The sequence below is a fragment of the Sordaria macrospora genome, chromosome 4, assembly GCF_033870435.1.
Source record: "Sordaria macrospora chromosome 4, complete sequence".
NCBI lineage: Eukaryota > Fungi > Ascomycota > Sordariomycetes > Sordariales > Sordariaceae > Sordaria > Sordaria macrospora.
The window spans coordinates 937,154-962,892 of NC_089374.1; the positions used below are offsets into that span (position 1 = coordinate 937,154).

At 53.5% G+C, this 25,739-nt stretch overlaps 4 protein-coding genes across 4 annotated transcripts; 2 read left to right on the forward strand and 2 right to left on the reverse strand.

Moving 5' to 3' along the window:
- The first annotated feature begins 1,796 nt into the window (after positions 1–1,796).
- SMAC4_06683 (uncharacterized protein) lies at positions 1,797–4,343 on the forward strand. The gene is made up of 2 exons (XM_003347802.3): positions 1,797–2,996; positions 3,058–4,343. Exons 1-2 carry the CDS (start codon positions 2,391–2,393, stop codon positions 3,694–3,696), a joined length of 1,245 nt encoding a protein of 414 aa, XP_003347850.2. The 5' UTR covers positions 1,797–2,390; the 3' UTR covers positions 3,697–4,343.
- A 349-nt stretch (positions 4,344–4,692) lies between these two features.
- Positions 4,693–8,096, reverse strand: SMAC4_06684 (uncharacterized protein; the record flags this gene model as incomplete). The annotated part of the gene is made up of 2 exons (XM_003347803.1): positions 4,693–4,750; positions 4,885–8,096. The coding sequence occupies 2 exons, from the start codon at positions 8,094–8,096 to the stop codon at positions 4,693–4,695; spliced, it is 3,270 nt and encodes a 1,089-aa protein (XP_003347851.1).
- Positions 8,097–8,345: 249 nt separating this feature from the next.
- SMAC4_06685 (uncharacterized protein) lies at positions 8,346–17,700 on the reverse strand. The gene is made up of 3 exons (XM_066090496.1): positions 17,592–17,700; positions 8,783–17,524; positions 8,346–8,713 (listed from the first exon to the last, which is right to left on the reverse strand). Exons 1-3 carry the CDS (start codon positions 17,695–17,697, stop codon positions 8,694–8,696), a joined length of 8,868 nt encoding a protein of 2,955 aa, XP_065946746.1. The 5' UTR covers positions 17,698–17,700; the 3' UTR covers positions 8,346–8,693.
- Positions 17,701–17,924: 224 nt separating this feature from the next.
- Positions 17,925–25,402, forward strand: SMAC4_06686 (uncharacterized protein). The gene is made up of 3 exons (XM_003347805.2): positions 17,925–19,837; positions 19,900–24,419; positions 24,509–25,402. The coding sequence occupies exons 1-3, from the start codon at positions 19,024–19,026 to the stop codon at positions 24,566–24,568; spliced, it is 5,394 nt and encodes a 1,797-aa protein (XP_003347853.1). The 5' UTR covers positions 17,925–19,023; the 3' UTR covers positions 24,569–25,402.
- Positions 25,403–25,739: the final 337 nt, after the last annotated feature.

Below are 25,739 nucleotides of genomic sequence, written 5' to 3' on the forward strand. Positions count from 1 at the left end.
CTGGGTATGTATCCAGGAGCACCCGAACGTGGCCACTGGCCAGGGACGGGGAAGGTAAGGTACACAGCAGAGAGAAAGACTTGGGGCTAGAAGGCTGGATGGAAGCTTGAAGATAATTTTCCCTTTCGAACATGAAGTCCAGTCAGTATCGTTCGCTGTGGGCATCCGCCGCGGTGCAATTGCAAAGAGTCCGAGGCCAATGAAAAACACTTCGACGACAGTGACAGTGATCGGGATTGCTTACAAAGAGAGAAGAAAGTCGTCGCTTGTTGACACACAACCCCTGAACCCTGGTTTATAGTGGGGCCTTTTATCGATTTGTTTACGGGACTCGCGGGACCACCTCACACTGCCACCTCCGCCGGGACATCGACAACACCGAGCTGCACTGCTGCATTGCACACGCGCACGCACTCGCTCGGCAGCAGGTGCTGAAGAAAAGCGAAATCTCGCTTATGTGCAACATCGTACGCTTTTTGCCTTTGCCGTCGTCAATGGGGCGGTAGTCTTTTATCCTCAACCACCGATCTGGAAGTTCATCAATCGATGACCCCAATTTGTACCTGCGTCTGACCTAAATTGGGTTCGCATTCATCCAGTAATGGCCGGGACATCGATGCGTGTACAATGCTTGTCAAGACGACAAGTTACATACGGCCAAAAGACAGCTAACTTGCTCCCACGCCTTCGTACGTTACTCCCGTCGGTTGCGCTCATCTTGGAGGCTGTAAGAGGGCCACTTTGACGCCACAGACCACCACAATCACCACCATCCAAGAGTCGTCATCAACCTTTACGACCTCTTAATTCTTTCTATTGGACCACTCGGTTGACCCAATGAGGGCCATGGAAGACGGATGGAAGAAATTGTAAAATGCACAAAGTCGGCTTCATGCACCGAGCCAATGCCCAGCCAGCAACCGGAGCAGCAGCAACACCAAAAAAGATGCCCAAGACACAGGTCCCCTGCATTTTACAGCATGCGGTGTAAATAATGTATGTACGTACCTTTTCAAATGCGCCATTCCATAAATGATCACCCATGCTTCTCGCCTACCCACCTGCTTGTCTTTCTCGTCCACACCGGTGCAACCAAGCGACCAAGCCCAGCCCTCCAAGCTCCCGTTGGTGATTTTGGGTCATGGCCTCTTTGAGGACCCTTGTAGTCGACCGTCGTCTCGTCGTCGTCGTGTCCGTCCAAGTATTGAACGGTCATCCACGCCCCTACTACAGTATCTGTGGTTGTCTCGACGTCGAGGTCTCGAGAACAACACCATCGAGGCCATCAATGGTGTCATCATTCATCGTGACAGAGAAGGAACAAGTGAGAGAGAAGGCTGTCGAAGCTCAAGGACGGCACAGAGAGACACAACAGACAAGCCACCAAGCTTCAAAAACACCACCATCAGCAATGAAGCATGGGGGTGGCCTCTCTGCCTCTTTTACCCCTGACCCAGCTCTCCCAAACGGGTTGTTAGCTAGCAGCTTACGCACAGCACTAGTGCCAGCACGGCCGCCACGGGCATCACCCAAATGGGAACAACCATTGGCGCTTGTCCGGATTCCTTTTTTTTTTTTCTCCATTTTCTCTCCCAACCCTTCTCAGCCCTCTTTTCTTCAAGGTCATTTCTCTCTTCGTTCGTCTCTCTCAACGTGGTGATGGTGGAGTGCATGGTTCTGCCCTGCTCGACACCTTATCATCTCCGCAGCCGAACCAACCATCAGGACGAACCACCATCTAGTGTCCGTCCGCTCCGCTCGCCCCCAGCTTCCATTCTGGCCAGAACACCTGCAGACCTTTTCTGCACTCTTCTGGCTTCCGCATCCACCGGCATTGCATCTCAAATTCATAGCCTTCCCCCCGGTCTTTCGTCTCATTGGTGTCCCATTGTTCTGTTCCCTCGTCTTATATTTACCCGCCAACGTACCCATATTGGATTTTCCTGATCCCACCCTCTGCCTTTCTTTGAAAAAGAGACGTCGTCCTTGGACTGGACAGAACAAATGCTCCAACATTGACTTGTCAGCTCCCTGTCTTCACACCATCCCACCTTGTTGGGCCGCCATTCATCAGTCATCACTCCCAGTCCCGCCAACAAACTGGCTGCTGCGGTGATATAAAGACGGGAAAGCTACCTACCCCACTTGCGCTTCGCCCATCGCTTAACCCCGTCCTGGTTATCATCAACATAAAGGAAGGGAGATCGACAGACCCTACGACTACCGAACAACCAAACCATACCGAGACAAAACCCCCATCTGCCTGTCTGACCCGGCCGATCGGGAATTTTCTAATCCTTCGTTTTACACACGCACTACAAACTCGAGACCTGTGTGTTCCACAGAGTGATGTACCACCAATTGCTACGACACTCTGTTACAGCCGTGACATGATAATGATGATGTACTCTTTAACCGCCTCGAAGAAATCTCAACAATGGGGGGCTGTTACCACTCTGCTGTTCCTCCTGCTTTCATGCCTTGTTAGCCAGACAACGGCACGGGCAGTACTGGCCATCACGCCCCAAGACTTGAGCACCTCGATCGACTTTAACGCCCCGTTGGAGATCGACACCTCAGAACCACCAATCATTAATCAAGGAGAATGGATCTTGCTGTCACCGGATCAGGCGGAGTTGAAGCATGTTGAGGGGTCAGTGTCAGGGTCAGGGTCAGGGTCAGGGTCAGGGTCAGGAGGGTTGAGCAAGCGTGAAGAGAAGGAGATCACCTCCGTGGCAGTATCCGGCTCCGTGACAACCACCTTCCACATCGCCGTGTCCACCATCACTGAGAAACCCTCGACAACAACAACAGCAACCACCACCACCGGCGGCCGGGCCGAAGAGACCGTGCCCGTGTCGAGCTCCCTGCCCAAGTTCTTCGACGGCAGTTTATCTGCCAACTTTGCTCCCAACAGCAACTGCCCGTCCTTTCTCAACGCCTTTCTCAACAACCAGACCTTTAACCAATGTTATCCCATCTCGTTGCTGATGCAGGTACGTTTGCCTCCCTCCCCTTCACCCCTTTTCTTCACCCACTTACTAACAGTACATCCAGGGCTCACAATCCTTCTTCCAAGCACAACGTTCCCTGGTGGCCCTAACCCGCGTCCTCGACGCCTCCTGTTCTCCCAACGTAACCTTCTGCGCCTCCTACCTCTCTAGTCTCGCCTCCTCCCTGATCAGCCCGGAAGCGTGCGAAGCCGAGTACAGAGCAGGCCATACCGTTGTCAGAGATGCCTACGTGGCCATGATCGCTTACGCACCAGTTTACTCTGCCACTTGCCTCAAAGACTCTTCCTCCTCCTCCTCCTCTTCAGGCGAAGAAGAGACAGTAGGAGGAGGCTACTGCTACGCCAACGCAGTAATGAACTTTTCCAACCCCAGCAGCGTGTACGTCTATCACCTGGCGCTGAACGTGAGCTTGCCCGGGTCGACGGTGCCCAGCTGTGGGGGGTGTCTGAAAGAGACCATGCAGGTTTATCATGCGGCGGCTGCCGACAGGAAACAACCCGTTGCGGGAGTCTATGTGAAGGCGGCCAAGATGGTCAATGTGGTTTGTGGAGTCGGGTTTGTTAATGAGACGTTGCCGGAGGAGATGGTGTCGTCGTCGAGTGCCGGTAGTAGGGCTGTTGCACTTGGGGGGATGGTGCCGTTTTTGACGACGGCGGTTGCGGCGGTTTTATGGCTCATATGATGACGATAATGAGCAGCAGGAGCGGCGAGGATGGTTTCCACTGGCCGGGCAGGAACAGTATCGATACTGCCTGCCTGCGGAACCAAAAAGAAACACTTAATGGCTTTCTTGTTTAATGATAATTAACGGTATATACGGGACAGGAGGGAGGGTGGGAGGCATAGCTTGGATCTGGATGGGATGGGATGGGATGGAGAGCAAGCCCAAAGCTTCCACTGTCGTGGCTACAACCGCGCTACAGCAGCGCTTAAGGAAGTGGGCGGACACGCAGGCAAGCAAGCAAGCAAGCAAGCAAGCGACGGAGTTGGAAGGAGGGGATGGGAGTGGCCCGGTTTTTGGTCACGGCTTCTTGTTTTGGATTTTGGATTTCTGATTCTTGGTTCTGGTTCTTGGATATACTACTTTAACGAACGACTCCCTTTGGAGAGAAAGACGGCGGCGGCACTTGATAGATACCCTTTTACTTTTCTTCTCTGGACATATTATATTCTCTTCGCTGAATACTCGGCGAACAAGGAAATAGTTAAAACAACTTGTTGACAAACTGGTGCTGCTAATGGATCACACACATGCTGAGTTGAAAACCTGTTTGTAGGTGGTCATAACACTGTACATGTAGTCTCGATGATCACTGAACCCAATTCCAATTTATTTCTGGCAAAAAAAGAAAGAAAAAACTCCTATTCATCAATGTATGCGTTGCGTCTCTTACAAACCTTCAAAACCCACGATACCAAAAACAAAAAAAACAAAGCCCCCAAATTAATCACACACCAACAACAGCAACAACGAACTTACGAAAAAAAACAAAAAAAAACAATGAAGTTTACCTTTTCCCAAAAACGCTTCCGTTTCAAACGCGTTGACGCTCTCTTTCTTTTCCCTTCATCCTAAGCCATGAGCTGTGTCTTGCCTTGCCTTCCCCTCCCACCTCTCGCCAATATCAACATCCCGACCCAGCCCAACCTAACCTAACCTACACGCACGATCCCCCATCTACGCAAGATAAACATAATTTCCACCCTCTCTTTCAATATAATCCTTTTCAATAAGCCTGTTTGTTTTTCATCAGTAGGTTAGCATCATCAACCTTTTCTTTCCACTTGCAGACGAGACGAAACTTCATGAAGGCGAAGAAGGAAGGAGGACGGGAAAAAAAAAAAAAAAAAACCCCCCAAAAAAACATACTTCTCAATATTAGCCTTAATATCCACCGCATCCACCGCGCCCCTCTGCTTAGTCTGATTGATGACCTCGGCCACAAGCTGCGAATGCGCCATCTGCTTGCGGCTCTTCATGATGCGCACGATGGCCGCCTGCGTCTCAAACTGTCTGTCCTGGGCAACCCTCTCATGCGTCTCCTTGTTTTCCTCCTTGGTCTCCTTCAGCTGGATCTGGTTGATTTTGACGCGGAACTTGGGGTCGGTGAAGGACCTGTTGACGCTGAAAGTATCCGTCTTGTTGACCTCGCGCCCTTTGGGGTGTTTGTTGAGCACGCGCGTCTTGCCGCAGGCTAGCGACTGCAAGGTGCGTTGGAGCTCGGCGTCGGGCATGCCCGTTGCCGAGGCGAGCTGGTCGTAGGAGAGGATACCGCCGTCGTCGGGAGACCTTTCCTCGGCATCGTTGAAGAGGACGAGGACGATGGCTTGGAAGGCGGAGACGAGAAGTTCCTTTGGTCCGCCGCGGTCGAAGCGCGCTTTCACGACGCAGTGCGCGAGGTTGTGCTTCCATGTTAGCCGGCGGCCGGTGTGCTTGGATTTGTAGTACGTGTCGAAGGCGGTGATGTGATCCAGCACGTTCTGCGGCAGCAGGACGCGGACGTCGGGGTAGGTGGGCCACGCGGCGGCCGAGAGGACGTTAACGCTCAGATCGAGGTCCGACTTGGCCACGGGCGAGTCCTCGCCCCTGCCGGCTAGCCACGTCTTGTAGGAGGCAATTTCATCCTTGGCTAACTCCTGGTCCTTGAACATTATCTCCAGATTATGGGTGAAACTGGAACCGCACTCGTTCTTCAGCTTGGCCAACATGTTTCTTTCTGCGTCGCGGCTAGCGCTACGGCCCATGAGCAGTCTGCGCGCCAGGTCCTTCTTGTAGAACGCCTCGAAGATGTCTTTGCCCTGGATGAATCGGAACAGCTCCAGGCTGTGATCAAGCTGTCTGTCCAGCTCGGCATCTTCATCGGCCGTGCTAGCAATACCGCTCCGCTCTGCATCTTGTCTATCCTTGACATCGGACAACAGTGCTTTGGGCAACGTCTTCAAACCGCCGCGGAGCAACATGTCGATATGCTTGGCAATCATCTCGCCAACCTTCGAGGTGCCCGTGTTCCACGATGACGACACCGACTTGTCGTTAATGAAGAACCCGAAAGCGTCGCGTAGACCATGTGTGAAATCCTCGTCCCTGTGAAACGCATCGCGAATCATCACGTCTAGCGCGCGGCGCAGCTGCAGCAAGCGAATGATCATATCGTCGCCCCTAGCCGTATCGCTGACAATGGCCGCGCCCGTCTTCCTAATGTACTGTTCCCACGGTCCCTTCAGCCTCTTCTGGATACCTGACAACTTAAGCAGCTCGTATAGGGCCTTCATGGAATCGAGATCGTTTGCGTCCAGCAACTTTGCGACGCTGCCGCTGTCGAGAAGCTTCTCCGCATAGTTGAAGATGAGTGTCTGGTACGCGTTGTCCTTAAGCTGGCGCTTGGTCGTGCTGTCAAAGTTGTACACATCGCACCGCTCGCTTTCCCTGTTGAGGAGCCGCTCGCAAGCATCAATGTACTCCTTGAGTCCGCATGACTCGCTGCGCTCTTCCGCGAACCTCCTCACGTAATCTCTCGACTCATTGATGAACTTGGGCTCCAGCTCCTTGCCGTACACCCCCCAGAGCCTCAACATGGCCACCGACTCCCTCAACAGCTGCGAATCGAACCGGACATCATCCAGCCGATCAAACATGACCAACACGCACACAGCATTAACCACCCGCGCGCCAATCGTCTGCATATTCGCGCCGTTTCTGCTCCGCGAGCTATACATGGCGCTCCGGAACGCACTGATACCCATATCATTCACGCTCGTCGGCCCCCCCTCCCTTTTGCCGGTAGCACTACTCTTGCCCTTCCCATCTGCAGCAGTAGTCCCGCCGCCACCAGGAAGGAGATAACTCCTATCCAGGTAGCTGAAGATCCACCTGATCACCAGAAGCTGCGCAATCCACCTCTTCCAAGCGGCCAGCACCGCCTTGAGCAGAATCACATCCTCCTCCCCCCCTCCTTCTCCCCTGTCTGTGGCTATAGACGGAGAAGCAGCCAACAGCGACTTGAGCACCTCGTCGCTGTTCAACCACGCCTTGCATCGATCCTTTAACCATTCGTATAGCTCTGCTGACTCTTTCTTACCCCGCCGGCAGATATCTTCCACCCCGCGGTATAGCTTCTCCATCGGTTGACCGCCCGTCGTGGTATTGCTGCTCACTCCGCTACGACCCTGACCAAGACCTGGCCCAGGACCAGGACTATGCCCTCCAAAAGCAGGAGCGCCACCAGCACCAGCACCAGCACCAGCACCAGCACCTGCACCCTGCCCGGTAAACACCGCCTTGAGCGCCGCATCTAAATCACCACGAATGCGTGCATAGTGCGCTTCTTCGGTCTGAGTCTGGGTAGCGACAGGACGGAGGTTCTTGACCACAAGACGGCGGGCGCCAATGTGTGTTTGAAGATAATTCGTGCCGCCACCGGACCCGGCCCCTGCCGCCCCCGGTGTCCTGTTGTTCAAGTTGCCGCCATGGCTGCCCTTAGGGTTGAGCGGCGCCGCTGTTGACGACGTACGGTGGCCTTTGTTGTTGTTGTGCGAGGAAGAGGAGGATATTGGTGGTGGCCCCCTGATGTGAGGATGGCCGCCACCGTGACCGTGACCGTGACCGTGACCGTGATTGTGATGAGAAGAAGAAGAGGTTCCTCCGGTAAGAACAGGCGAGTTCCCCGCGGAGTTGCTACTTCCTTGGGTGAGGTCGATTACCTCTGGCGGGCCGGAGGCGGGGCGTTTTCCCTTGAGCTTGGCGGACATGGTTGTTGCGGTGGTGGTGGTGTTGGTGGTGGCTGTTGTCGGGTGGGTGGCGGAAGAAGCTGCGAATAATTCCGAACGGGAGCGCTTGTTGTTGGGTTCTTGGGGAGGAGGAGGAGCAGAGTAGGCAGCTGTGTTGGTGTTGGATGACGATGATGCGGCTGTTTGAACGCTTCTATCGTTGAGGTCCAAGTCGTCGAAACGGCGTTTTGTCGGGGTAGCGTGAGGAGGGGATGATGGCGTATGTTGGTGATGGATATGGCTGGTGTTGATAGTCTTGTTGTTGTCGTTGTCACGAGGCAACTCGGACGGATTGGCAGTGCTATTCGAAGGCATCGATGGACAAGTCGTTTCTTAACAAACGTCTTCTCTCTTGCCTGCGCGGCAGGCTTATATACGTGATCTGCTGTCAATGTTTGCTGGGACGCGCGCGAACTGCTGTATTTGATCAATGTTGTCAACAAACAGAGGATAAAATGGGCTCTATTTGTCTCAACAGATGAGATGGTTGGTGTATGAGGAGAAGTTCAAATCGAGATGACGGAGTTAACATTACACATCCAGGTGGGGAGGAGCTCTGGCACACCGTGTTAGCGGCGGGAGGCGATAACTGTACGGCACTTGCGACCGAACCCGCCCCATTTATCGCGGGCAAGTGGTACGCCGACGCGTCTTTTCTGTTAACGGCGCGCAGGTTCGCGTTAAGCTTTCCGGCTGGGTCATGCAGTAAACACTAACAGCAATCTAACTTTAACATCAAAGACTCGCAAGAGATCCATCCCAATAGTTTCCATCTCCATGACATGACGCCCATTAACACCCGTCTGAGCTACCTGTAGAGGTGCCTCAAATCCAATGCACCACCATCCCATCTCAGTGGTAATTGGGCTTAGTCCGAGGGGAACCCCTCATTCAGATAATCGGGTTTTGCGATCAAGCATAAGCAGCCCAACCTAGACAACCTCACCGTTAGCAATCACTCATGTCTTGACCGGAAACCATGAAGGAAGGGGACGACTTACCACCATACAACACCGCCAAATTCCTCTCATCAGTCGCCTGATTGATCAAATCGTTCACCGTAGCCATCACACTCAACGTCTTGCTCAACTTCTTCCTCACCACCTCCAACGCCCGATCCGCCTCGCTGGGTTCATTGACGTTCGACTTCTTGTTCAAACCACCAGGGCGCTGATCCTCCTCCGCCTCATCCACCACATCATCCGCCGACCCCCTCCTCGCATTCTGCAACCTCGCCATCCTGACGGGCGACATCGACCAGCTATAAAGCGGATCATACCGCAAAACGTCCAAGATAGTCATGATGCTGTATGTTTCCTCCCGTAGCGCGTCCAGTGTGAACTCGCAGCACCGCCGGAACACACCTTCCGTCTTGGTGATGCCCATTCCGTCAACGATGTCTCTCGTCAGACGAAAGGGCACCAGTTCCGGCACCGGTAAGACGCGACCCATCTCAAAGGCTACGCCCAAATCGATGTGTACTACCTCGCCCGTCTTGGTGTCGAGAAGGATATTGTGTCCGTGTCGGTCTCCCAGGCCGAGCACGTGGCCCAGCATGGATATGGCGGCTGTCGTGCGGGTATAGGCAGTCCGCTTGGCGAACCACTCGTCTGGGTCAGGGAAAAACTCCATGAAGAAGTAGCGCATGACGGGGTGGAACCTTTCCGTGACTTTGCGGTAGACGGCCACGCGAGTGTCGACGGTCTTGGATTGGGCCGTCATGATTTCCTTGCGACAGTGGTTGCCCTTGAGGTCCTTGGGGTAGTACGTCTCGTGGGCGGGCATGAGGTACTCGTGCAGCGGGATGGTATTGGAGACAAACTCGATGAGACCAGAGGACGAGGTGAGAGGGAGGACCTTGTAGGTCCGGATTCCCAGGTTCCTTTGACGAGTGGTACGGTGGTGCTTGAGCAGCTCCGAGACGGCGGCAAAGACTTGCTCCATGATGGCGTCCTGGCGCAGGTCATCGTTGCCGCCCTTTACGAGCTGCTTGTATCGCTGTCCGTCGCTTCCTATGGCCGTGATAATCTTGGGTGCGGAAACGCCCCCGGCGATAGACATCTGGGGTTCGAATCTGTCGATCATTGGCACGTTGCGTTCCGAGTAGTCGCGACTCGCCAGCAAAGGCATCTGCATCGTCGGCGGCGGAATCGAATACTTTGCAAACACGGCGAGGAACTCCGCGCCCGTCTTTGAGTCCTTAATGTTCATCTTGTGACCTTGCTTGTACCTGCTAGCATCGCGCTCCATTGCGAGCTTGTGGTAGGCTACGCTTGTGGCATCAATCGCTGGCCAGATCTTGGCGGCTTGTACGCCGCTCTTGATGATGTATTCTGCAATCCTGTCCGTCGCCTTCTGTCGGGACAAAGCAACCTCGTCACCCTTGTTGATCCGTGTTCTTGCACCTGACCAGATCTGGTACATGCCGTGATAAGGGTGGTCGAGGCAAATCTTGTAGACAAGGTCCATCAGTGTGTGCTGGAAGAGCTCTCTGTTATCCTGCAGGCGCGATGATAGTTGATTGATCAAGGGGGCAAACTTCCGAGTAGGCACGTTGTTGATGTACCTCTTCACAGCCTTATTCACCATGTCGTCCTCCGAGCGTTCTAACCACAGAGCCGTGAAACGCAGCGCATCGTTATTGTACTCATCCGATGCTGCGAGGGAGAGTAGGTAGTTCTGTAAACTTAACTTCACAAACTCAGAACGAGTCTGCTCAACTCGGCAAAGCTCCTGTTGATCAAGGTCAAGCCACTGCTCCGCTTTCAATAAGTGGCTGGAATACCTACTCTTGACCTGTGAATCCCTGGTGCTCGCAATCAGGGCCTTGAGTTGCATAACCTCGTCATTCTTGCCCTTTTTGAGATTCTGGAGGCGGGCAAGATCCTCGAGGCCGTCTGGGTTTTGGAGCTGCTCATCACAGAACATGGCGAACTGGTGGTACACCCGGCCAGCTTCCTTGCCTTCACTCTTGCCCTTCAGCTCCTTCAATGCGGGTTCGAGATACCTCTTTTGAATGTTGTCAGGACTCTCCAGTCGTGCAACCGATACCTGGTAGCCGATCTTTGACAAGAGATCCGAACGGCTGACAGGAACAGTTTGTTTCTTCAGCGAGGAGTCCTTGTCAATGTTCTGCAGCATTCTAATGGAGGAGATCATCTCACCCTGATCCCACAGCGAGTTGGCAGCCTCCATCCGAATCGCCGCGTCGACGGTAAGCCCCACCTGTTCACTCGGCTTGATAAGATGCGTGAGCGCGGTGGACAAGTTCAGTGTTTCCTGGGCGGCACGATGGAACCGGTAGATGTCAGAGGAGACCAGCATGCCACGAATCTGCGCTAGACGAGCATCTGCAGGCGTCAGCCTCGATGGCCGGAGGTTGTGGTGTTGACTCCACATGCTCATTGTTGTCTCCCGACACGATAGGATTCGGCTGACATCGTCGTACTGGCCACTCATCATCCACTTGGACCGCGCTTGGAAGTGTTTGACGACGTCGTCCAGCTCGGAGAGATCTCCAATGTTCAGCACATCATCGAGTTCAGCAAGTGTAGCGAGAGCACCAAGCTGATGACGCAGTGTCAATGTGTTGAGGCTCTTCCCCGTGAGATGCTTGAGCGTTCTCGTAAGACCGTCATGAATTGCGCTTCGTACAATGTTGATATCAGAAGCTTGATGCATACTTTGATAAGCTCTGTACACAGTTACCGCCCAGTTCTCAGTCGCAGGCGGCGCAGGAAGGTTCCACACTTCTAGACGTCGTGCGATGGTGAACGTGGAGTCAAGAGACCTCGAAGAGCCATCCAAGCTCTGTTGCGTCTGCAGTAGAGAGTTCGACAGGCCAGAAAGACCCAGGCTGCTCAACGCCTTGATAAGCGCCTCCCCGTCTTGCTGTGAGGCTACATCCCGACGCCTCAGATGGCTATCATACTGAGCTCCACGAAATGCTAGGCTCTTGGCGCCGTGGTTCTCGTACTCGAGACGAGCCAATACGGTTGAAAGCGAAGCGTCTTGGGCCAAGCCGTAGTAGGCATCTGGATCGTCAATATTCTCAAAGATATCCAGCAAAATCTCGCTCGTGTCCGCAAGTCCCTGAATTGCGGACGAACGGCGAGACTGGCGAGTAATCTCCGAGGATGCCAACTCTGCGAACAGAAGAGCAACTTTATACATGCCGCATCGTGTAGCAGCGGCCGCAGCGGTTGAAAAGTTGACCTCGAGCCACTGCAGTCGATCCGCCATAGATGTCTCATTTGGCTTTGCCTGTGTTCTGAGGTACAGAATTGTGTTGATGAGGAGTCTCTGGTTGTCTCTGGCTGCCGGCGAAGCAGAGGCCAGCCATTCCTTCAAGGCTTCCGAAAGCTTCAGCTTCATCTCTTGGATTTGATCCAGCTCGCTGTCCAGCACGTTATGGACGATGAAGGGGAACGCCTGCTCCGCAAAGCCTTTGACCTTTGTCAAAATGGGAGGCAGTACCCTGAGTGCCACGCTCTGGGGTACAGACTGAGCCAAGAATGTCGTGAGGTGCTGTGCCCAGTTCGGACTTTCGAAGAATTCCGCAGAGAATACCTCGGCTTCATTGGGGTGTTCGACACTGAAGCAATCCGATAGTGGTGGTCTAAGCTCTCCCCAATTCGATGCATCTTGTAATGACTCTGAAAGACTCTTCTGATAGGCGGTGATTAGTGGTTGCTTGTTCTCATGGATGGCATCAGACACTGCTACACGGAGGGCAGCCTCGGCCAATCCAGCCCTAAAGGTGTCGCTACTCGCAGTGAGAGCTTCTATTAGGCTAAGAAGAGCCTCCTCCGATTCCATGAAATCAAGAGATATCGCAGATTTCTTTCGATACTCCTGAAGGCGTGATTCGCGCAAGAGGTCTGGGGGTACGTCGCCTGAGGCTGCGAATGACCGACCAACGACTCGTCCGGCCCAGGCCAAGTACTCGTTGCTAAGCTTCTTGGAACTGCAACTCATCCAGACAGCAGCGCCATGAGCCAACGCCTCTTCGTCGCTTTCAATCACGTCCAAGCGAGTTGGTGGCGGAACATTGAACGAGCCACAGAGCATTGACAGGGCGATCGATCGAGCCGGTTCGTTAAGAAGTTGGTGCTCTCGACCCCAATCTTTGAGAATCTCCAAGAGCAGCTTACTCTCGTGGGTGTCCTTCTCTGCGTTGCCCATGAGGCGGATGTTAGCAGCGGATTGAGTGATGGCCTGGAAGGCTTCCTTCTGCGTCTCATCCTTCCATGCATTGGTGTTGTAGCTGGCCAGATATTTGGAGAACCACGAGTGAAAAAGCTGTGCCTTTGACTTTGTCGCCTTGAACTGGCTCTCCTGAGTGGTACTAGATTGGCTCGACTCGAGAAATATCCGAAGATCAGCTAAGCATGAAAGAGCATAGCCAGCAAGAAACGAAGGGAATTTGACCAAATGGTCGCTTCCCCTGGTAAGGAGATACTGGGTGATTCCCAGGGCGTCGTCGGCACACTCCGAATCAACGATGAAAGCTCGCAGAGAATGCAGTAGCATCTCCAGAGGGTAGCCATACAGGGCAGTGTTGCCTGCTAAGCAGATAAGCACCCGGATTTTCCGCAGCACCGAACAGGCATGCAATGGGCCTAATGCTGGGTTAACCGTGTTCAACAGTTTTCGGGCTATGAACACCACGAGAGCGGGTGTCCATATTTCATGTAGCTCATAGTTGGTCCTCTTAACGAGGTGCAGTATTTGCCGCTGGAGGAACTTGGCCTTGAACATAGGCTGCTGGTTTGGCGGAAGCCTTGCATCCAGATGACCAAACGCTTTAATTTCTTCCATGATTTCCCCTGCATAGGCAGAGTTGGCATCTTTGCGGAACGAGTTCTCGATAGGATACTCTTGGTCAACTGTCTCGAAAAACGTTGCCAGGATGTCGACGAGGTTGATGATGATGTTGCTGTTGTAATTCTCAGCTCCCATGATCTTTCTCATGCGGCTTTCTCCGCTTACTCTAACGTCTGGGGAGCTGAAGTCGTGTGCAATGCTGTACGCGATGATCTTGCTGAAGCTCTGTGTGACCAACTCTCCTATACTAAGCTTCAAAGTCTTGGCCAGCTCTCGGGCCTCTGTTTCGCGGCCGCGCATCATCATAATACCGACAGCTTCTGACTGACTTTTGGATAGGAGCTCTGCCAAGTTCGAAAACCCAAATATGCTGTATGGAATCTCGTCGACGGTGCCGTCCAGTAGCCAGGTATAGAGTATCTGGGGGGCAAAAAGCATGAACAACTCTTGAGGGCTGCTCAGATTCAGACACCTCGACATCCGCCTAAAGCTACTTTTCGCATAGCCTACCCATGTTCGGTTTCTCGCAGGGATCTCGAAGACGTGGTAGGTACACCAGCGAAGCAATGTAGGCCATTTGCATGCGAGTTCCACCAGTGCAAACAGGCGAAACGCGATGCCTTCTGTTCCTCCGTCGGGAAGGAACTTGAAAATGTCGACAAACACGTCGTCGTGAGTTTTGAGAATATAGAGCCCAAAGATTCTCGGCAAGTTGACGCCAATGAAAAACTTGACATCCATGGGCGCTTCTGTTAGTATCGTGAGGAGCGTAGATCGGGTGGAAGGGAGCTTCAGAATCTCAGAGGCAAAGTTGGAGTTGACCTCCAGCAGGCGGAAGAGAAGTCTCGAAAACCAAATCTGTGCAGTAGTTGAAAGCGAATTGTTCGGCAACGCACGCTTGACGAACCAGACGTACATGTCGCTCACCTTACTCGAGATCTCAAGTTCATCATCAGTCCACATGGTGATGAATCCCTCCATGATATCAATTAGGGTACATATGGCTGCTTCGCAGCATAAATATTGCTCGCTCTTCATCGTCTTGCCGATCCTCTTAACAATCCTTATAGCGAGATCAGCAGGCGTGACAACATCCGATGTGAACAGCTCCTGCATGAAAAGCCGGCATGACAAAAGGTCCTCGTCGGAGAGCTGCCAAAGATGATCCACGATCGGATCGGGCACCCGGCCAAGCTCACCCTCGTCCGCACGGATGATTCTAAGGAGGTGTAGCCGAAGGCCAGTGTCGAGATAAAAGGCCTCGGGAGTGTGAATGAGCGTAATGTCCCGCCTGGGTAGACACTTTTTCCCCGCCGTTACACTTTTGTGGGTTGCCTGGGAATCGAACTCATCGATATCCATAGACGCTAGACCGTCATCGGCATCGTCATCCGCGGGAGATGCTCGCTGGGGCTTTTCCACCAAGCTGCCGGAGATCGTGGCAAAGAACCTGAGGGCATATGGCTGCTCACGTTTGAAATGAGTTAAATCAGCTTCACCCAGGGTAGGGATGTAGGGTGCAGAGGCTTCCAGGACAGTATTGAAGAAAACTTCAGTCTCGGGAGACTCAGGAATCGCCTTAATCATGCCCTCAACGATATCAAACACGGTTATCTCCAAATCCCTCGACATGGAAGAGTTGAGACCGACAAGCTCGGGCATGACAAATACTGCAACAATACAAGCCGAAATGACGCTCGCTAGGCGATCCCGAGACACGGGAGACGCGCTCTTACTTCCACGCTTGTGCCATGATTTTACCATCTGTGATAGTTCCTGAAGCTTGGGGAAGAGCAGTTCAAGAACCAGCCGCCTTGTCGAGTGGGAACTTGACAAATCATCCGCCTGGGCTGCCTCTGTTGTCGTTGGCTGATCGGTTGACGTTGCTTGGGCAGAGTTAAGGTCAGTGGTTGGCGTTGGTTTGTACGAGTCCTCTGGAGGGCCATCATCTTCCAAGAGCAATAGATACCGTATCATTGCATGACGCTGCTTTTGGCTTGCTCGAAACTGCATAACGGGACCACCAAAGACAGCGATTGACACATTAATACAAAGAGCCGGCATCCCGTAGCAAGCCCGCAGGAGATTTATAAGGCCTAGCGGTGCTGCATGTACGGGCTCTGATGGATCCCACTTCAAGAAGGCCCATCGAATGACGTGACTGAAAGTTGACTGACTGGCATTGGGGGATATGGCGTTGCGGGCCCGCAGTAAGGTCAACATTAGCATAAGGGACGAGTCAACGAGTACCGCTGGTCCGCTGACATCGGCAGCCGTGATGATCTGGTTGACATCGCCAGCTAGTTCATGGTCGGAAACCAGCTTCGCTTTCAGAATCCAGTCCACAAGGACGCATGCCGAGCGGCTTGTAGGGGGTAAGCTTAGGGACCTGACACCGATTTGCCATACTTGCTTCCATATGGAGGAAAGGGATGGGTCACGAGACGTTTCGTGAGCCGCCAGGCTAGAGCATGCAACCATTGCCCACGGAGCTACCGAGTCTTCTTTCGCCGAGATAAACTTTGACAACTCCACCAACATGTCCTTGACCTCCTCAAGAGATGGGTGCTTCAACGCGGACAGGAATGGAATAAGCTGTAGAGCAGTGAGTTGTACCGCGGGGTCCGGTGACATGAGCTTCTGGTGTATTCGGTTCGTGCTTCCTATCACTCGGCGCCTTTTCCGTGGTTTGTCGGGCTCATCTTCTGGGTGCTGACGATCTCGTTGATGAATCTTTGCGTAAACCGCCTCCAAAAGGGCCATGTTTTCAAGCAAGGCCCAGTTCTGTTCCCCTGCTAGATGATACGGACGCAGACCAAATACCATGGTCGATGGGTGGTCTGGGGGCAGCTGCATCGCTGAGAAGGTGAGGTCCTCGATCTGAAGGCGCATCTTGTCATCCCGCCGCCCAGAGTACTCGGACCATACAGACTCGAGCAAATCTTCGGTATCTTTCAAGAGCATATCATCCGTTGCCTCCCGAAGCAAACTCTCCAAAAATAGGTGTACTCCGTATAAGGTTTTGAGCATCTCATCCCTCAAAGAGTTCAACAAGGCACCCCGGGATAAGGACCGAGGTTGCCAGCAGTAGGATAACACGGGGACCACTGTTGTGGTTATTGTCTTGGCCAGGGCTATATCGTCGGCTTGTACACGCACCAAGATGTTGTTGAGGATGGAAAATGACACTCTTTGCAGCTCGATTAGCTTGATTTGACGAAGGGTGAGCACCCGAAGCACAAGTTGATAGATCCTTTCTGCTCTGCTGAGAACTGGCGCGTTTGGCGCCGACGTGAGTGCCTTGACACACGACAAGAAGTCAAGGACCAGTGAGCCATTCACTTGACCACTTGCCGAAAATAGGCCAAGTGAGCCTGCTCTTGAGGTAGCAGGTGTTCCGGGGGCTGGGGAAGCGCGGGACGAAGTGCCCAAGTCTCGTTCGGCAGCCTCTAGAAGATGGGAAAGGGCATCCAGGCAAAAGTCAACCGAATCATTCCAGTATTCGCCGTCGAAGGCGGCTAGGTTTTCGACAATAGCTGGGACTTCCAGAAGGGCGCTCAAGGCCCTAGCATATCCCTCCTTGAGTAGGGGTTCGAAGAAGTTGCCAGCGGAATCCTTCAGAGTGTCCGTGATATGACCGACGATGGCGCTTGCTGTTTTCCTTTTGAGCTTGGGGGCACCATGTTGAACAGCTAGACGGAGTGCTTCGGCGCAGTACCCGAGTCTTGTGATGCAGTTATTGAGGGTTCCTCCTGGTTTCAGCGTCTTTATGGAACTGAAGTAGGCTTTCTTCTCAATAATTGCGCACTTGAAGAGGGCATCATAGACGGAATGCCATCCCTTATCTTCAAGGAGCCTTAGTTTCTGGATCTCGGCCCGGGACACCTCTTCGTCGCCCTTGAGGTGCAATATCAATGCTAAATCACGGGCTGTCAGCCTTGAGGTCAAGCACATAATCTGCAGTTTTCTCTATGAGCCACTCACTCTTGAGAGCCCCATTTCGAGCTTTGATGGTGTTTTCGGTAAGATTGTCGATTATCAGCTCCTTGAAGTTGTTGGGCGGGTCTGCCGTCTCTTTTGCTGGCGCCATGGTTGAGGTCTGACCAGGCCGCGCACCATCTGGCCGGTCTCTGTTACACTCAGTAGCACGGTCTCGCCGCTTGGTCCCACCCGGAAAGAGGATGCTATGGTCGTCGATGGAGTAGCAGGGTTCTTATGTTCTGATAACTTGGATATGTACCGCGAAGAGAAAAAAGAGATGGAAAAGGGAAAGTCGAAAGCTGATGGAAAGAGAGGCGGGAAAAAAGCAACAGCTGCTACAAGGGTGTCATGGCGCTATAAAACACTGGATACAGGACCGTTGTTGTTGTTGTTGTTGTTGCTGAATGGGCAGAAGTGCGCGTGTCTTAACCTCCGGCTTGGTGGTTTGGTGCAGATGCCCATGAAGAAAAGGTGAAGAAAGAAAGGATTCGCAGTTTGAGTGAAAATTCGATGCCTGGTAACTTCTCAATTCTTTTAATCTTATCAAGTCCAAGAGTGCATCTTGTTGACCATCAAAAGGAAGGAACTGATGCTACTGCCTAGTGCCTACCGGTACCTAGAGGTACGACTAGTGAAGCTATGACCACCTCTGCGTCACAGCTCCTTCTCTCTCTGTTGACTTTCGACAACAAAACAGTCGATGCGAATGGAACGTCTCGGCGCGCCTCAAAAACGCGGCAGAATCGTTCACCGCCAAACTTTTCCAGCGTCCCCGGGCCCGTCAGAAGCCCCGGCCGTCACGACTCCCGCACCACCTTCCCGCGGGCGTCCCACTGTAGCACCCGCTGGCTGCCATTGACAGCAGCGCATTCTGCCGCCATCATTGGTCGCAATCGACGCGGGACACCTCAAGCTGCCACTGTTCAGGTTCCATCAGTGCCCTGGACTGCGACAGCCTTTCGTGGAGAATTGCAGGTTCCATCCCGCTTTTGCTTGGTTCACTGCACTCTTTCTCGCTTCCCAGCATCGTCCTTCTCTCCAACAAAAGTGAGGCGCGTCACCAACTCGGTTGTCGCCAATTCGCAGTCTTGCTCCAACATACGAACCACCCGAAAAATCCTCCAACACGCGCCGGCTCGTGCTTGGACTAATTAGAACACGACAAGAGGGACATCCACACCAAGACACCCAGCATCCACCGAGATTCGCGATCCACGAGGCGCATTGGATTGAGAGAGAGGGCGCATCACGGAAGCGCAACAAAACCACACACACGGCCGTCGCAGCCTTCCACACAAGCAAGTCTTCGAAAAATGCGCTGAGGCGCTTGATCACCAACACCGACACCGACACCGACACCGACAACACGCCCAACCCACCCCTCCCCTCGAACACTCCTCCCTAGAGGTACCCGACGACGACGACGACGACGACCATGGCCGAACTACGCAAATTCGAATCCCTCTACGCCCTCCACACCGAGCTTCAGGCCGTCAGCCAACAGCGCTATGAGGAGCTCCAGACCGTCGAACAGCTGCTCGAGCAGCACGCCGATTCCTTCAGCAAATTCCTAGACAAGCCGGCCCGCAACGCCACCCACAGGACGAACCTGCAGAGCGGCAAGGTCAAGGTTGAGGACCAGGAATATGCCGTCACCCAGAACTTCATCAATGACGCCCTTAAGCTTGCCGATGAGCTCGATCTCGACGAAATCGAGGCCGCCCGCGTTCTCCTCGATGCCGATGCCGAGGGCGACCAGGCCAGCTTCGACCGTCCCTTGTGGGTGTGCGGCCTCATCCGCTTCCAGAACGAACGGAGCTACCTGCTCGACTGTATGCGCCTCTGCATCCAGATAGCAAACGACGAGGATATCGACCCCTCCGTGCAGGAAGGCTTTGGTCAGGTTGTCGACGAGAGGATCTTTGGCATTCCCGCTCAGGGTAGCAAGGCCCAGGCTGGTGCCCAGAAGATCGTGCCCAAGTGCGTGGCCGGACTCCAAGGCATCAGGTCGACCATGCAAAATATCGGGGAGAAGGTGGCAGCTCAAAATGTCCTGTTTCACCCCAACGTCTCCAAGCGGATGGACCAGCAAGAACCGTCCGAGATCATGCGCCTCAAGCTAATAGAGCAGCACGAAACCTTGGCCCTCATACTGTGTGCCGCCATCGAGAAGAAACAGGCCGAGTCCAAGGACTTCAACGAGTTTATCCAGCTTCTGAGGAAAGTAGACAAATACGACCACCTACTAGGTAAGCGGCCAATCTCGATCTCTTATTTCTGGACACTTGCAAAGACTAACCTCACCCTCAAGTACATCTCATCGCGGTACTCGGCGCCTACATCGCCATCTTTGGCTCCAACGTGGGTGGTGGGGACGTTGAGCCGGTGCGACAGCTGAACGAGTTCATCTGTGGAAGGACGGCCGAGGATGTCTGGGCGATACCGAGTCTCGGCGCTGCGGTGCGTGCATGGTGGATTGCCGAGTATAGCGGCTGGTATCATGACGATTACGCCGGCTACGAGGCCCGGGGCATCAACCTGGACAAGGAGGACGAGGAAAGGACAAAACAGTTCATGGATGCCCTGAAAGATGGCGCCTTCGACTTCCTTCTCGCCGTGGCCGCCGATTGCCATGCGCACAACCAGGACTGGCAGGACCCTACGCGCTGGGGAATGCGTCAGTGGTTGCAGCGCAAGGCTCTGCCTCTGGCATCCGAAGCCCTCCCCTTCGCGCCCCATTTTCACTCTACTCTGATGACCCACCTCGAGGTCCTCATCGATGCTGCCATCTCTAATATCCCAGACGTTCTGCGTAAGTTGAGGACCGAGGAGGATGAGCAGCGCCAGTTGAGCCAAACACACGAGCAGGACCTTGATCTGGAACGGTTCCTCATGATCATTGCCTACGCCTACGATGGCCGACCCGATGCAGCCATGACCTTCTGGGAAGATGCTGAAAGCAACCTCTCCGGCTTTTTGAATTGGGCGTCGAGGAGAGCTTCTACCCCTCTGGTCAGCGCATTCTGCGAGATGCTCCAAGCTCTTTCCGGTAATGAAGAATGCGCAACGGCGGCCCACAACTTCTTGCTCGACGAAACCACTCACTCGGGAGGCAAGTTGAAACGGTCAGCGTCCCTGACTTGGAACCAGATTTTCAAGGAACTCAAGTTCTTCATGGAGAAGCTCCAGACCAAGCCGCTTCCAGCCCAGTCTCAGCTTGTCCGTCATCACGCAAAGCCCAGCAGCGACCAAGCCGAGACTGAGCCTGAATCTGCCATGATGCTGGAGTGCTACCTGCGTCTCATTGCTAAACTCGGCTATGAGAGCCCAGTAGCCAGAGGTCTCCTGCTTCTCGACACAAGCGTTGAGCTGCCCGAAACCCTAATTAGACTGGCCAGTGCGCAGATTCCCGGCCGTCTCCGAGCCTGTGTCTTCAACGCATTCCGAGCCCTTATGCATGGCAAGACGCATCAGGAGTCGGAAATCATGTGGGACTTTATCGACCTTTGGTTGGTGGGAGGTTGGGGCCCCAAGGCCGACCCGCAACGAACCGTGGCCATGCTGCAGCCCAGTCCCCAGGCCGTGATGGATGCTATTCTCGATGACATCAGTGATGGATTTGAGCAGCCCGTTGCCTTCATCCAGCTGCTCATTTCTCTTATCCAGCCATCGGTTGATGACGGAGAGCTTTGCGACAAGCTGCCTTTCAAGGAGGCGCTTGGCACCAGTAACCGACTGTCCGGTGTTGATGTCTATGTGGACTATGTCTTTGGTCTCGTGTTGACCAAGAAGGCTAGAGATATCACTGACCCTATGCAGCTGAGGATCCTACAGCTCAGCTGCCTCGAGTTTGCCCTGGCTTCCCTGGCATCGTTCAACGAAGACCTCATCGTCCTGGGCAACGAGAGCAACGTTAATGTTGATCTCGCAATGCCTACCTCAAGTCTGGAAGCCTACGTGCGCTTGCATCCGTTCGCCCGGGTTATGGAGTGGATGTTCAACGAAAAGGTTGTGAACATTCTTGTTGACATCATCAACAGAGACGCGGATGTCCTTGGACAGTCGTCCCACGATTCCCCTGTTGTTATGGGTGTCTTGCGAGCCGTCCAGGTCATGATCAAGGTCATTGAGCTACAGGACACTTATCTTGATCTCGTCCGCCCTCTTATTAAGAAGCAGCTTGGACAGCGAAGCCGCTCTGTCGCAAGTGGTGCTTATTCCGCTTTTGAGGATGGCATCATGAACCATCTGTCTCTCGTGGAGGATCTCGGCCGGTTCACCAACCTTGGAAATCCTGATCTCACCTGGGCCTCCCTCAAGCTCTTGGAGAAGATCTCGACATCCTCCAAGATCATCTCAGCCTGGAACCCCGATGGTCGGCACGCGCATCGCAACAAGGCTATTGTCCAGCTCGAGAGAGGTGGTGCAGGTGTATCAATCGCCGCATCCTTGGCCAACACCATCGCCCAGACGCTCGACCCCGTCCAGGAGGCCGAATCGCCTGGTTACCGGACCAAGATGTTCATCCTCGATTTCCTCTACAAGTGTCTCAAAGCCAACCCCGACAAACCCACCATTGCTCATTTGCTCCTCGGCTTCCGTTGTGAGATCAACGGGCTTGCCATTGAACACAATGGCGCCTTTGACATGCAGCGATCGCTATTCCATAGCCTTTTGAACGCTTTCATTGGCCTGTCAGTCTACCAAGAGGAGTTGGGCATGCGCGGCTATCTGATCACTCTCAAGCGGAAGGTCCTTCGCATCTTCCAGATCCTGTGGAGTTCTCCCCTTTCTTCGAAGTTGGTCATGGAAGAGTTGCGAGCTACTAACTTCCTCTTCCACTCCTTACTTCAAGAACCACAAGTCCAGCCACATCTCAGGTGGGACGGCGCTGAAGCGGTTTCCCCCGAATTCCTGGTTACCGACGCATCGCATTCCTACATTGAGTTCCTTGCGACGCGTGCCATGGCTTTTGAATACATCGCCAAGGAGCTTTGCAGTGTCTCCCAGAAGCGGATACCCACCGTCAAGCGTCAAATCTTTGATGCGCTGAACGGACAGATCCGGGTCGATGACGATGAGCCTATCAACATTGCTAACATCTTTGATTTCTTTGACTTCCTCAACATCGACTTTGTGAATATCCCCTCGCCCGAGTTTGACATTTACAGGGACATCGACCTCACCCCATGCGTCGAGGAGGACGCGATCACCGGCTCACAGTTTGACATCCACAAAGTCCACCAGCTGGCTTTGCTCAAGCGCGCTGAGAGGCTCAACCGGGACAATCCGGAGAAGAAGGATACCCGGGCCTTGATCGCGCAAGACGAGCTGGCAGCTTGGGACCGCGAGCAGAGCCTCTTGCTCGAATATGTCGTCTACCACAACCGCCAGAAGCAGTTCAGCGCCCACCGGCTTAAGGTGCTCCGGGCATGGACTAACATCCTGCTGGTCATGTTCGAGGCCAACGACTTCAAGGGCACGCCCAAGATGGCCTTCCTCCTCCAAGCGCTGCAAGCCATTCTCCCCAGCCTCGAAGCCTTCAGCACCCTCAGCCCCGCCGAGGCCTTTGAGCTCGCCCGCGTGGCCAAGGTGCTGCTCTTCAAGCTCGACCTCTCGGACAGCAACGGCGACGGCGTCACCGACAAGGACATCGGCAACCTCATCAGCGATAAGCTCTTCCAGCTGTTCCAGGTGTGCCTCACCTCCATCGCCAGCTGGGTTGGCAGCGCCGACCTGCGCGCCATCTACTACTCCATTTGCTACCGTTACCTCACCTCGGTAGTCGACAAGACCACGGACCACACCGGCGCCACGACCAGCAACGCCCTGGCCACCGCCCGCTCCCGCGCCATCAAGGCCATCCAAGCCTACGGCGACCGTCTCCTCAACGTCATCTGCGACGACGCCTACGGCTCCGACTCGACGTGCCAAACCGCCGCCATGATTTTGTTAGGTGCCCTCGTCCACCTTGACCACACCACCACGGTCTCCGGTCTGCAGCACACCAACAACCTCGACGGTTCCTTCGTCATCAACACCCTCAACCGTCTCAACTTCATCGGCGTCCTCGTCGACTCCCTCAAGACCATTCTGCAGGATTGGTCCGCCGTCGCCTCCTCTTCTTCCTCTTCACAATCCCAACCGCAACCCCAACCCTCCTCCGCCCACCTTCACCATCAACAACAACTCGCCCTCCCCACCCAACATCAATCCGCAACAGACAGCCAATACCTCCTCTCCAAACTCTCCCTCCTCCTCGCCCTCTGCCGCTCCAAGCTCGGCTCCAAGTTCGTCCTGCAAGCGAACCTCTTCCGCGCCCTCGAAGTATCCGGTGTATTTTCTACCGATCCCGAACTTTTAGTTCGCCAGCAGCAGCAACAACAATCCTCTTCTTCTGCTACCGGCTCCTCGACAACCGAGACCAACACCGTTCGCGCCATGGAAAGACATTACACCCTTTTGGTCTACCTCGCAAGGATTGTCAGTGCGGCGGTCATGGCCGGCAAGAAACGCGGAAGCCATAATGCGTTGCAGGGACGCAAGTTTTTGCAGGCGGCGAGGGGGTTGGTGGTGCAGGTTTTGAAGAGGAGTGTGGGGATCGGTGCTGGTGCTGTTGGTGGTGCTGGTTCTGGTTCTGGTCAGGGTAACGCTGGAAATGGTGGTGTTTCGATGAGGGCTGTCAATGGGAGTGCTTACGGAAGCACTGTTACCAATGGTGGGGATAACAAGCAGGGGAGTGAAGTCCAACTGGAACTGGAGCTGGAAGAGCGGGTGGATGAGCTCGCCGAGGCGTTCATGTTGTTGATTCAGGCTACGGGGTTTTTGGAGGTGAGTTTTTTCTGATTCCTGTTACTTGAATTAAGCATGAGAATGAGGGAGGGAATATTTGCTAACGCGTTTCGCCAAAAAAAAAATAGTTCGAAGAAGAGCAAATGCCTGCTGAGAAGAAGCCCAAGGGGGATTTACTCTTTCATTAAGATTAGAGTTGTCCCCAACATCATCATCAACAACCAACAACCAGCCAACGAGCAAAGAAGGTTATGGTCTCGCTTGAGAAGTTGAAATGAGAGAGCAGAGCGGAAGCAGCAGTTGACATGGGAAGATGGGTGGGGATACTGGCATACTGGCATACTGGCATACTGGATAGAGTGTCGTGAGTGAAAGATGACAGGAAGAGGCAGAGGAAGAAGAAGAACAGGAGAAGGAGGAAAAGAGAAAAAGAAATGGCGTCATTGTCATTGTCATAGCATCGAGGAAAGGGTAGGAAAGGGAAGGGAGTTTTGTGTACTGGTATTATCGTGTTAGTTGTCATTTTTAGGTTTAGGTTTCTACACATTTCCATGTTTGGCAGCAGCACTGCAAGCCCAGTTTTTATTTTTTATTCGGTCTTTCGATCTTTGATTTTTGGTTTGCGGGTTCTGTTTCGGTCTGTCAAGCAGCGTGCAGCGTACCATAGGTCTAAGGTAGAGTCTGATGCGGATTTGAAATGTTGCTTGCTTGGTGCTTTCCCCTTTCCCCTTCCTTTTCAGAACACCAGAGTCGGTTGTACTTCATCACCCAGGTAATCCATGTTTTATCTTCACACGCAATCAGCATAGCAACGCACCATAGAGATGGAGAGAGGTATGTATGTGTTCTGTTAACAGCAATCATACCAGATCGTTGCCATTGCCATTGTCATTGAATTTGCCGTCCGTCCATATGCTAATTTAGGAGTATGAGTATGAGTAGGCAGGCGCTAGTCTAGAGAGCAATACTCCAGTATACTCCCGTCTAACAGACCAGACTCCATATAATATAATATAGTATGTACCGAACAAAGAAACTCCGCAACACAGACACACACTCGAATAAAGCAAAAAAAAGAAAAAAAAAAAAAGAAGGGGGGGGAGGGGGTATCTATCACACAGACAAAAGAAGACATCTTGGTCCTTCTTCATCTGCATCTTTCGTCTTCTATAACGCCGTAAGTTATGCCCTTAATCAATCCATCCATCCATCCATCCATCCATCCATCCATCCATCCATCCGTTCGTCCATTCCTTTGCCTATGCATGCATCCCTTGCCCTTTCCCGCTATGGTAGAACTAGGTCTCCGTCCGAAAGAAGCCAACCGACCAAATAACCGACGACCAGATGAAAAAGGAA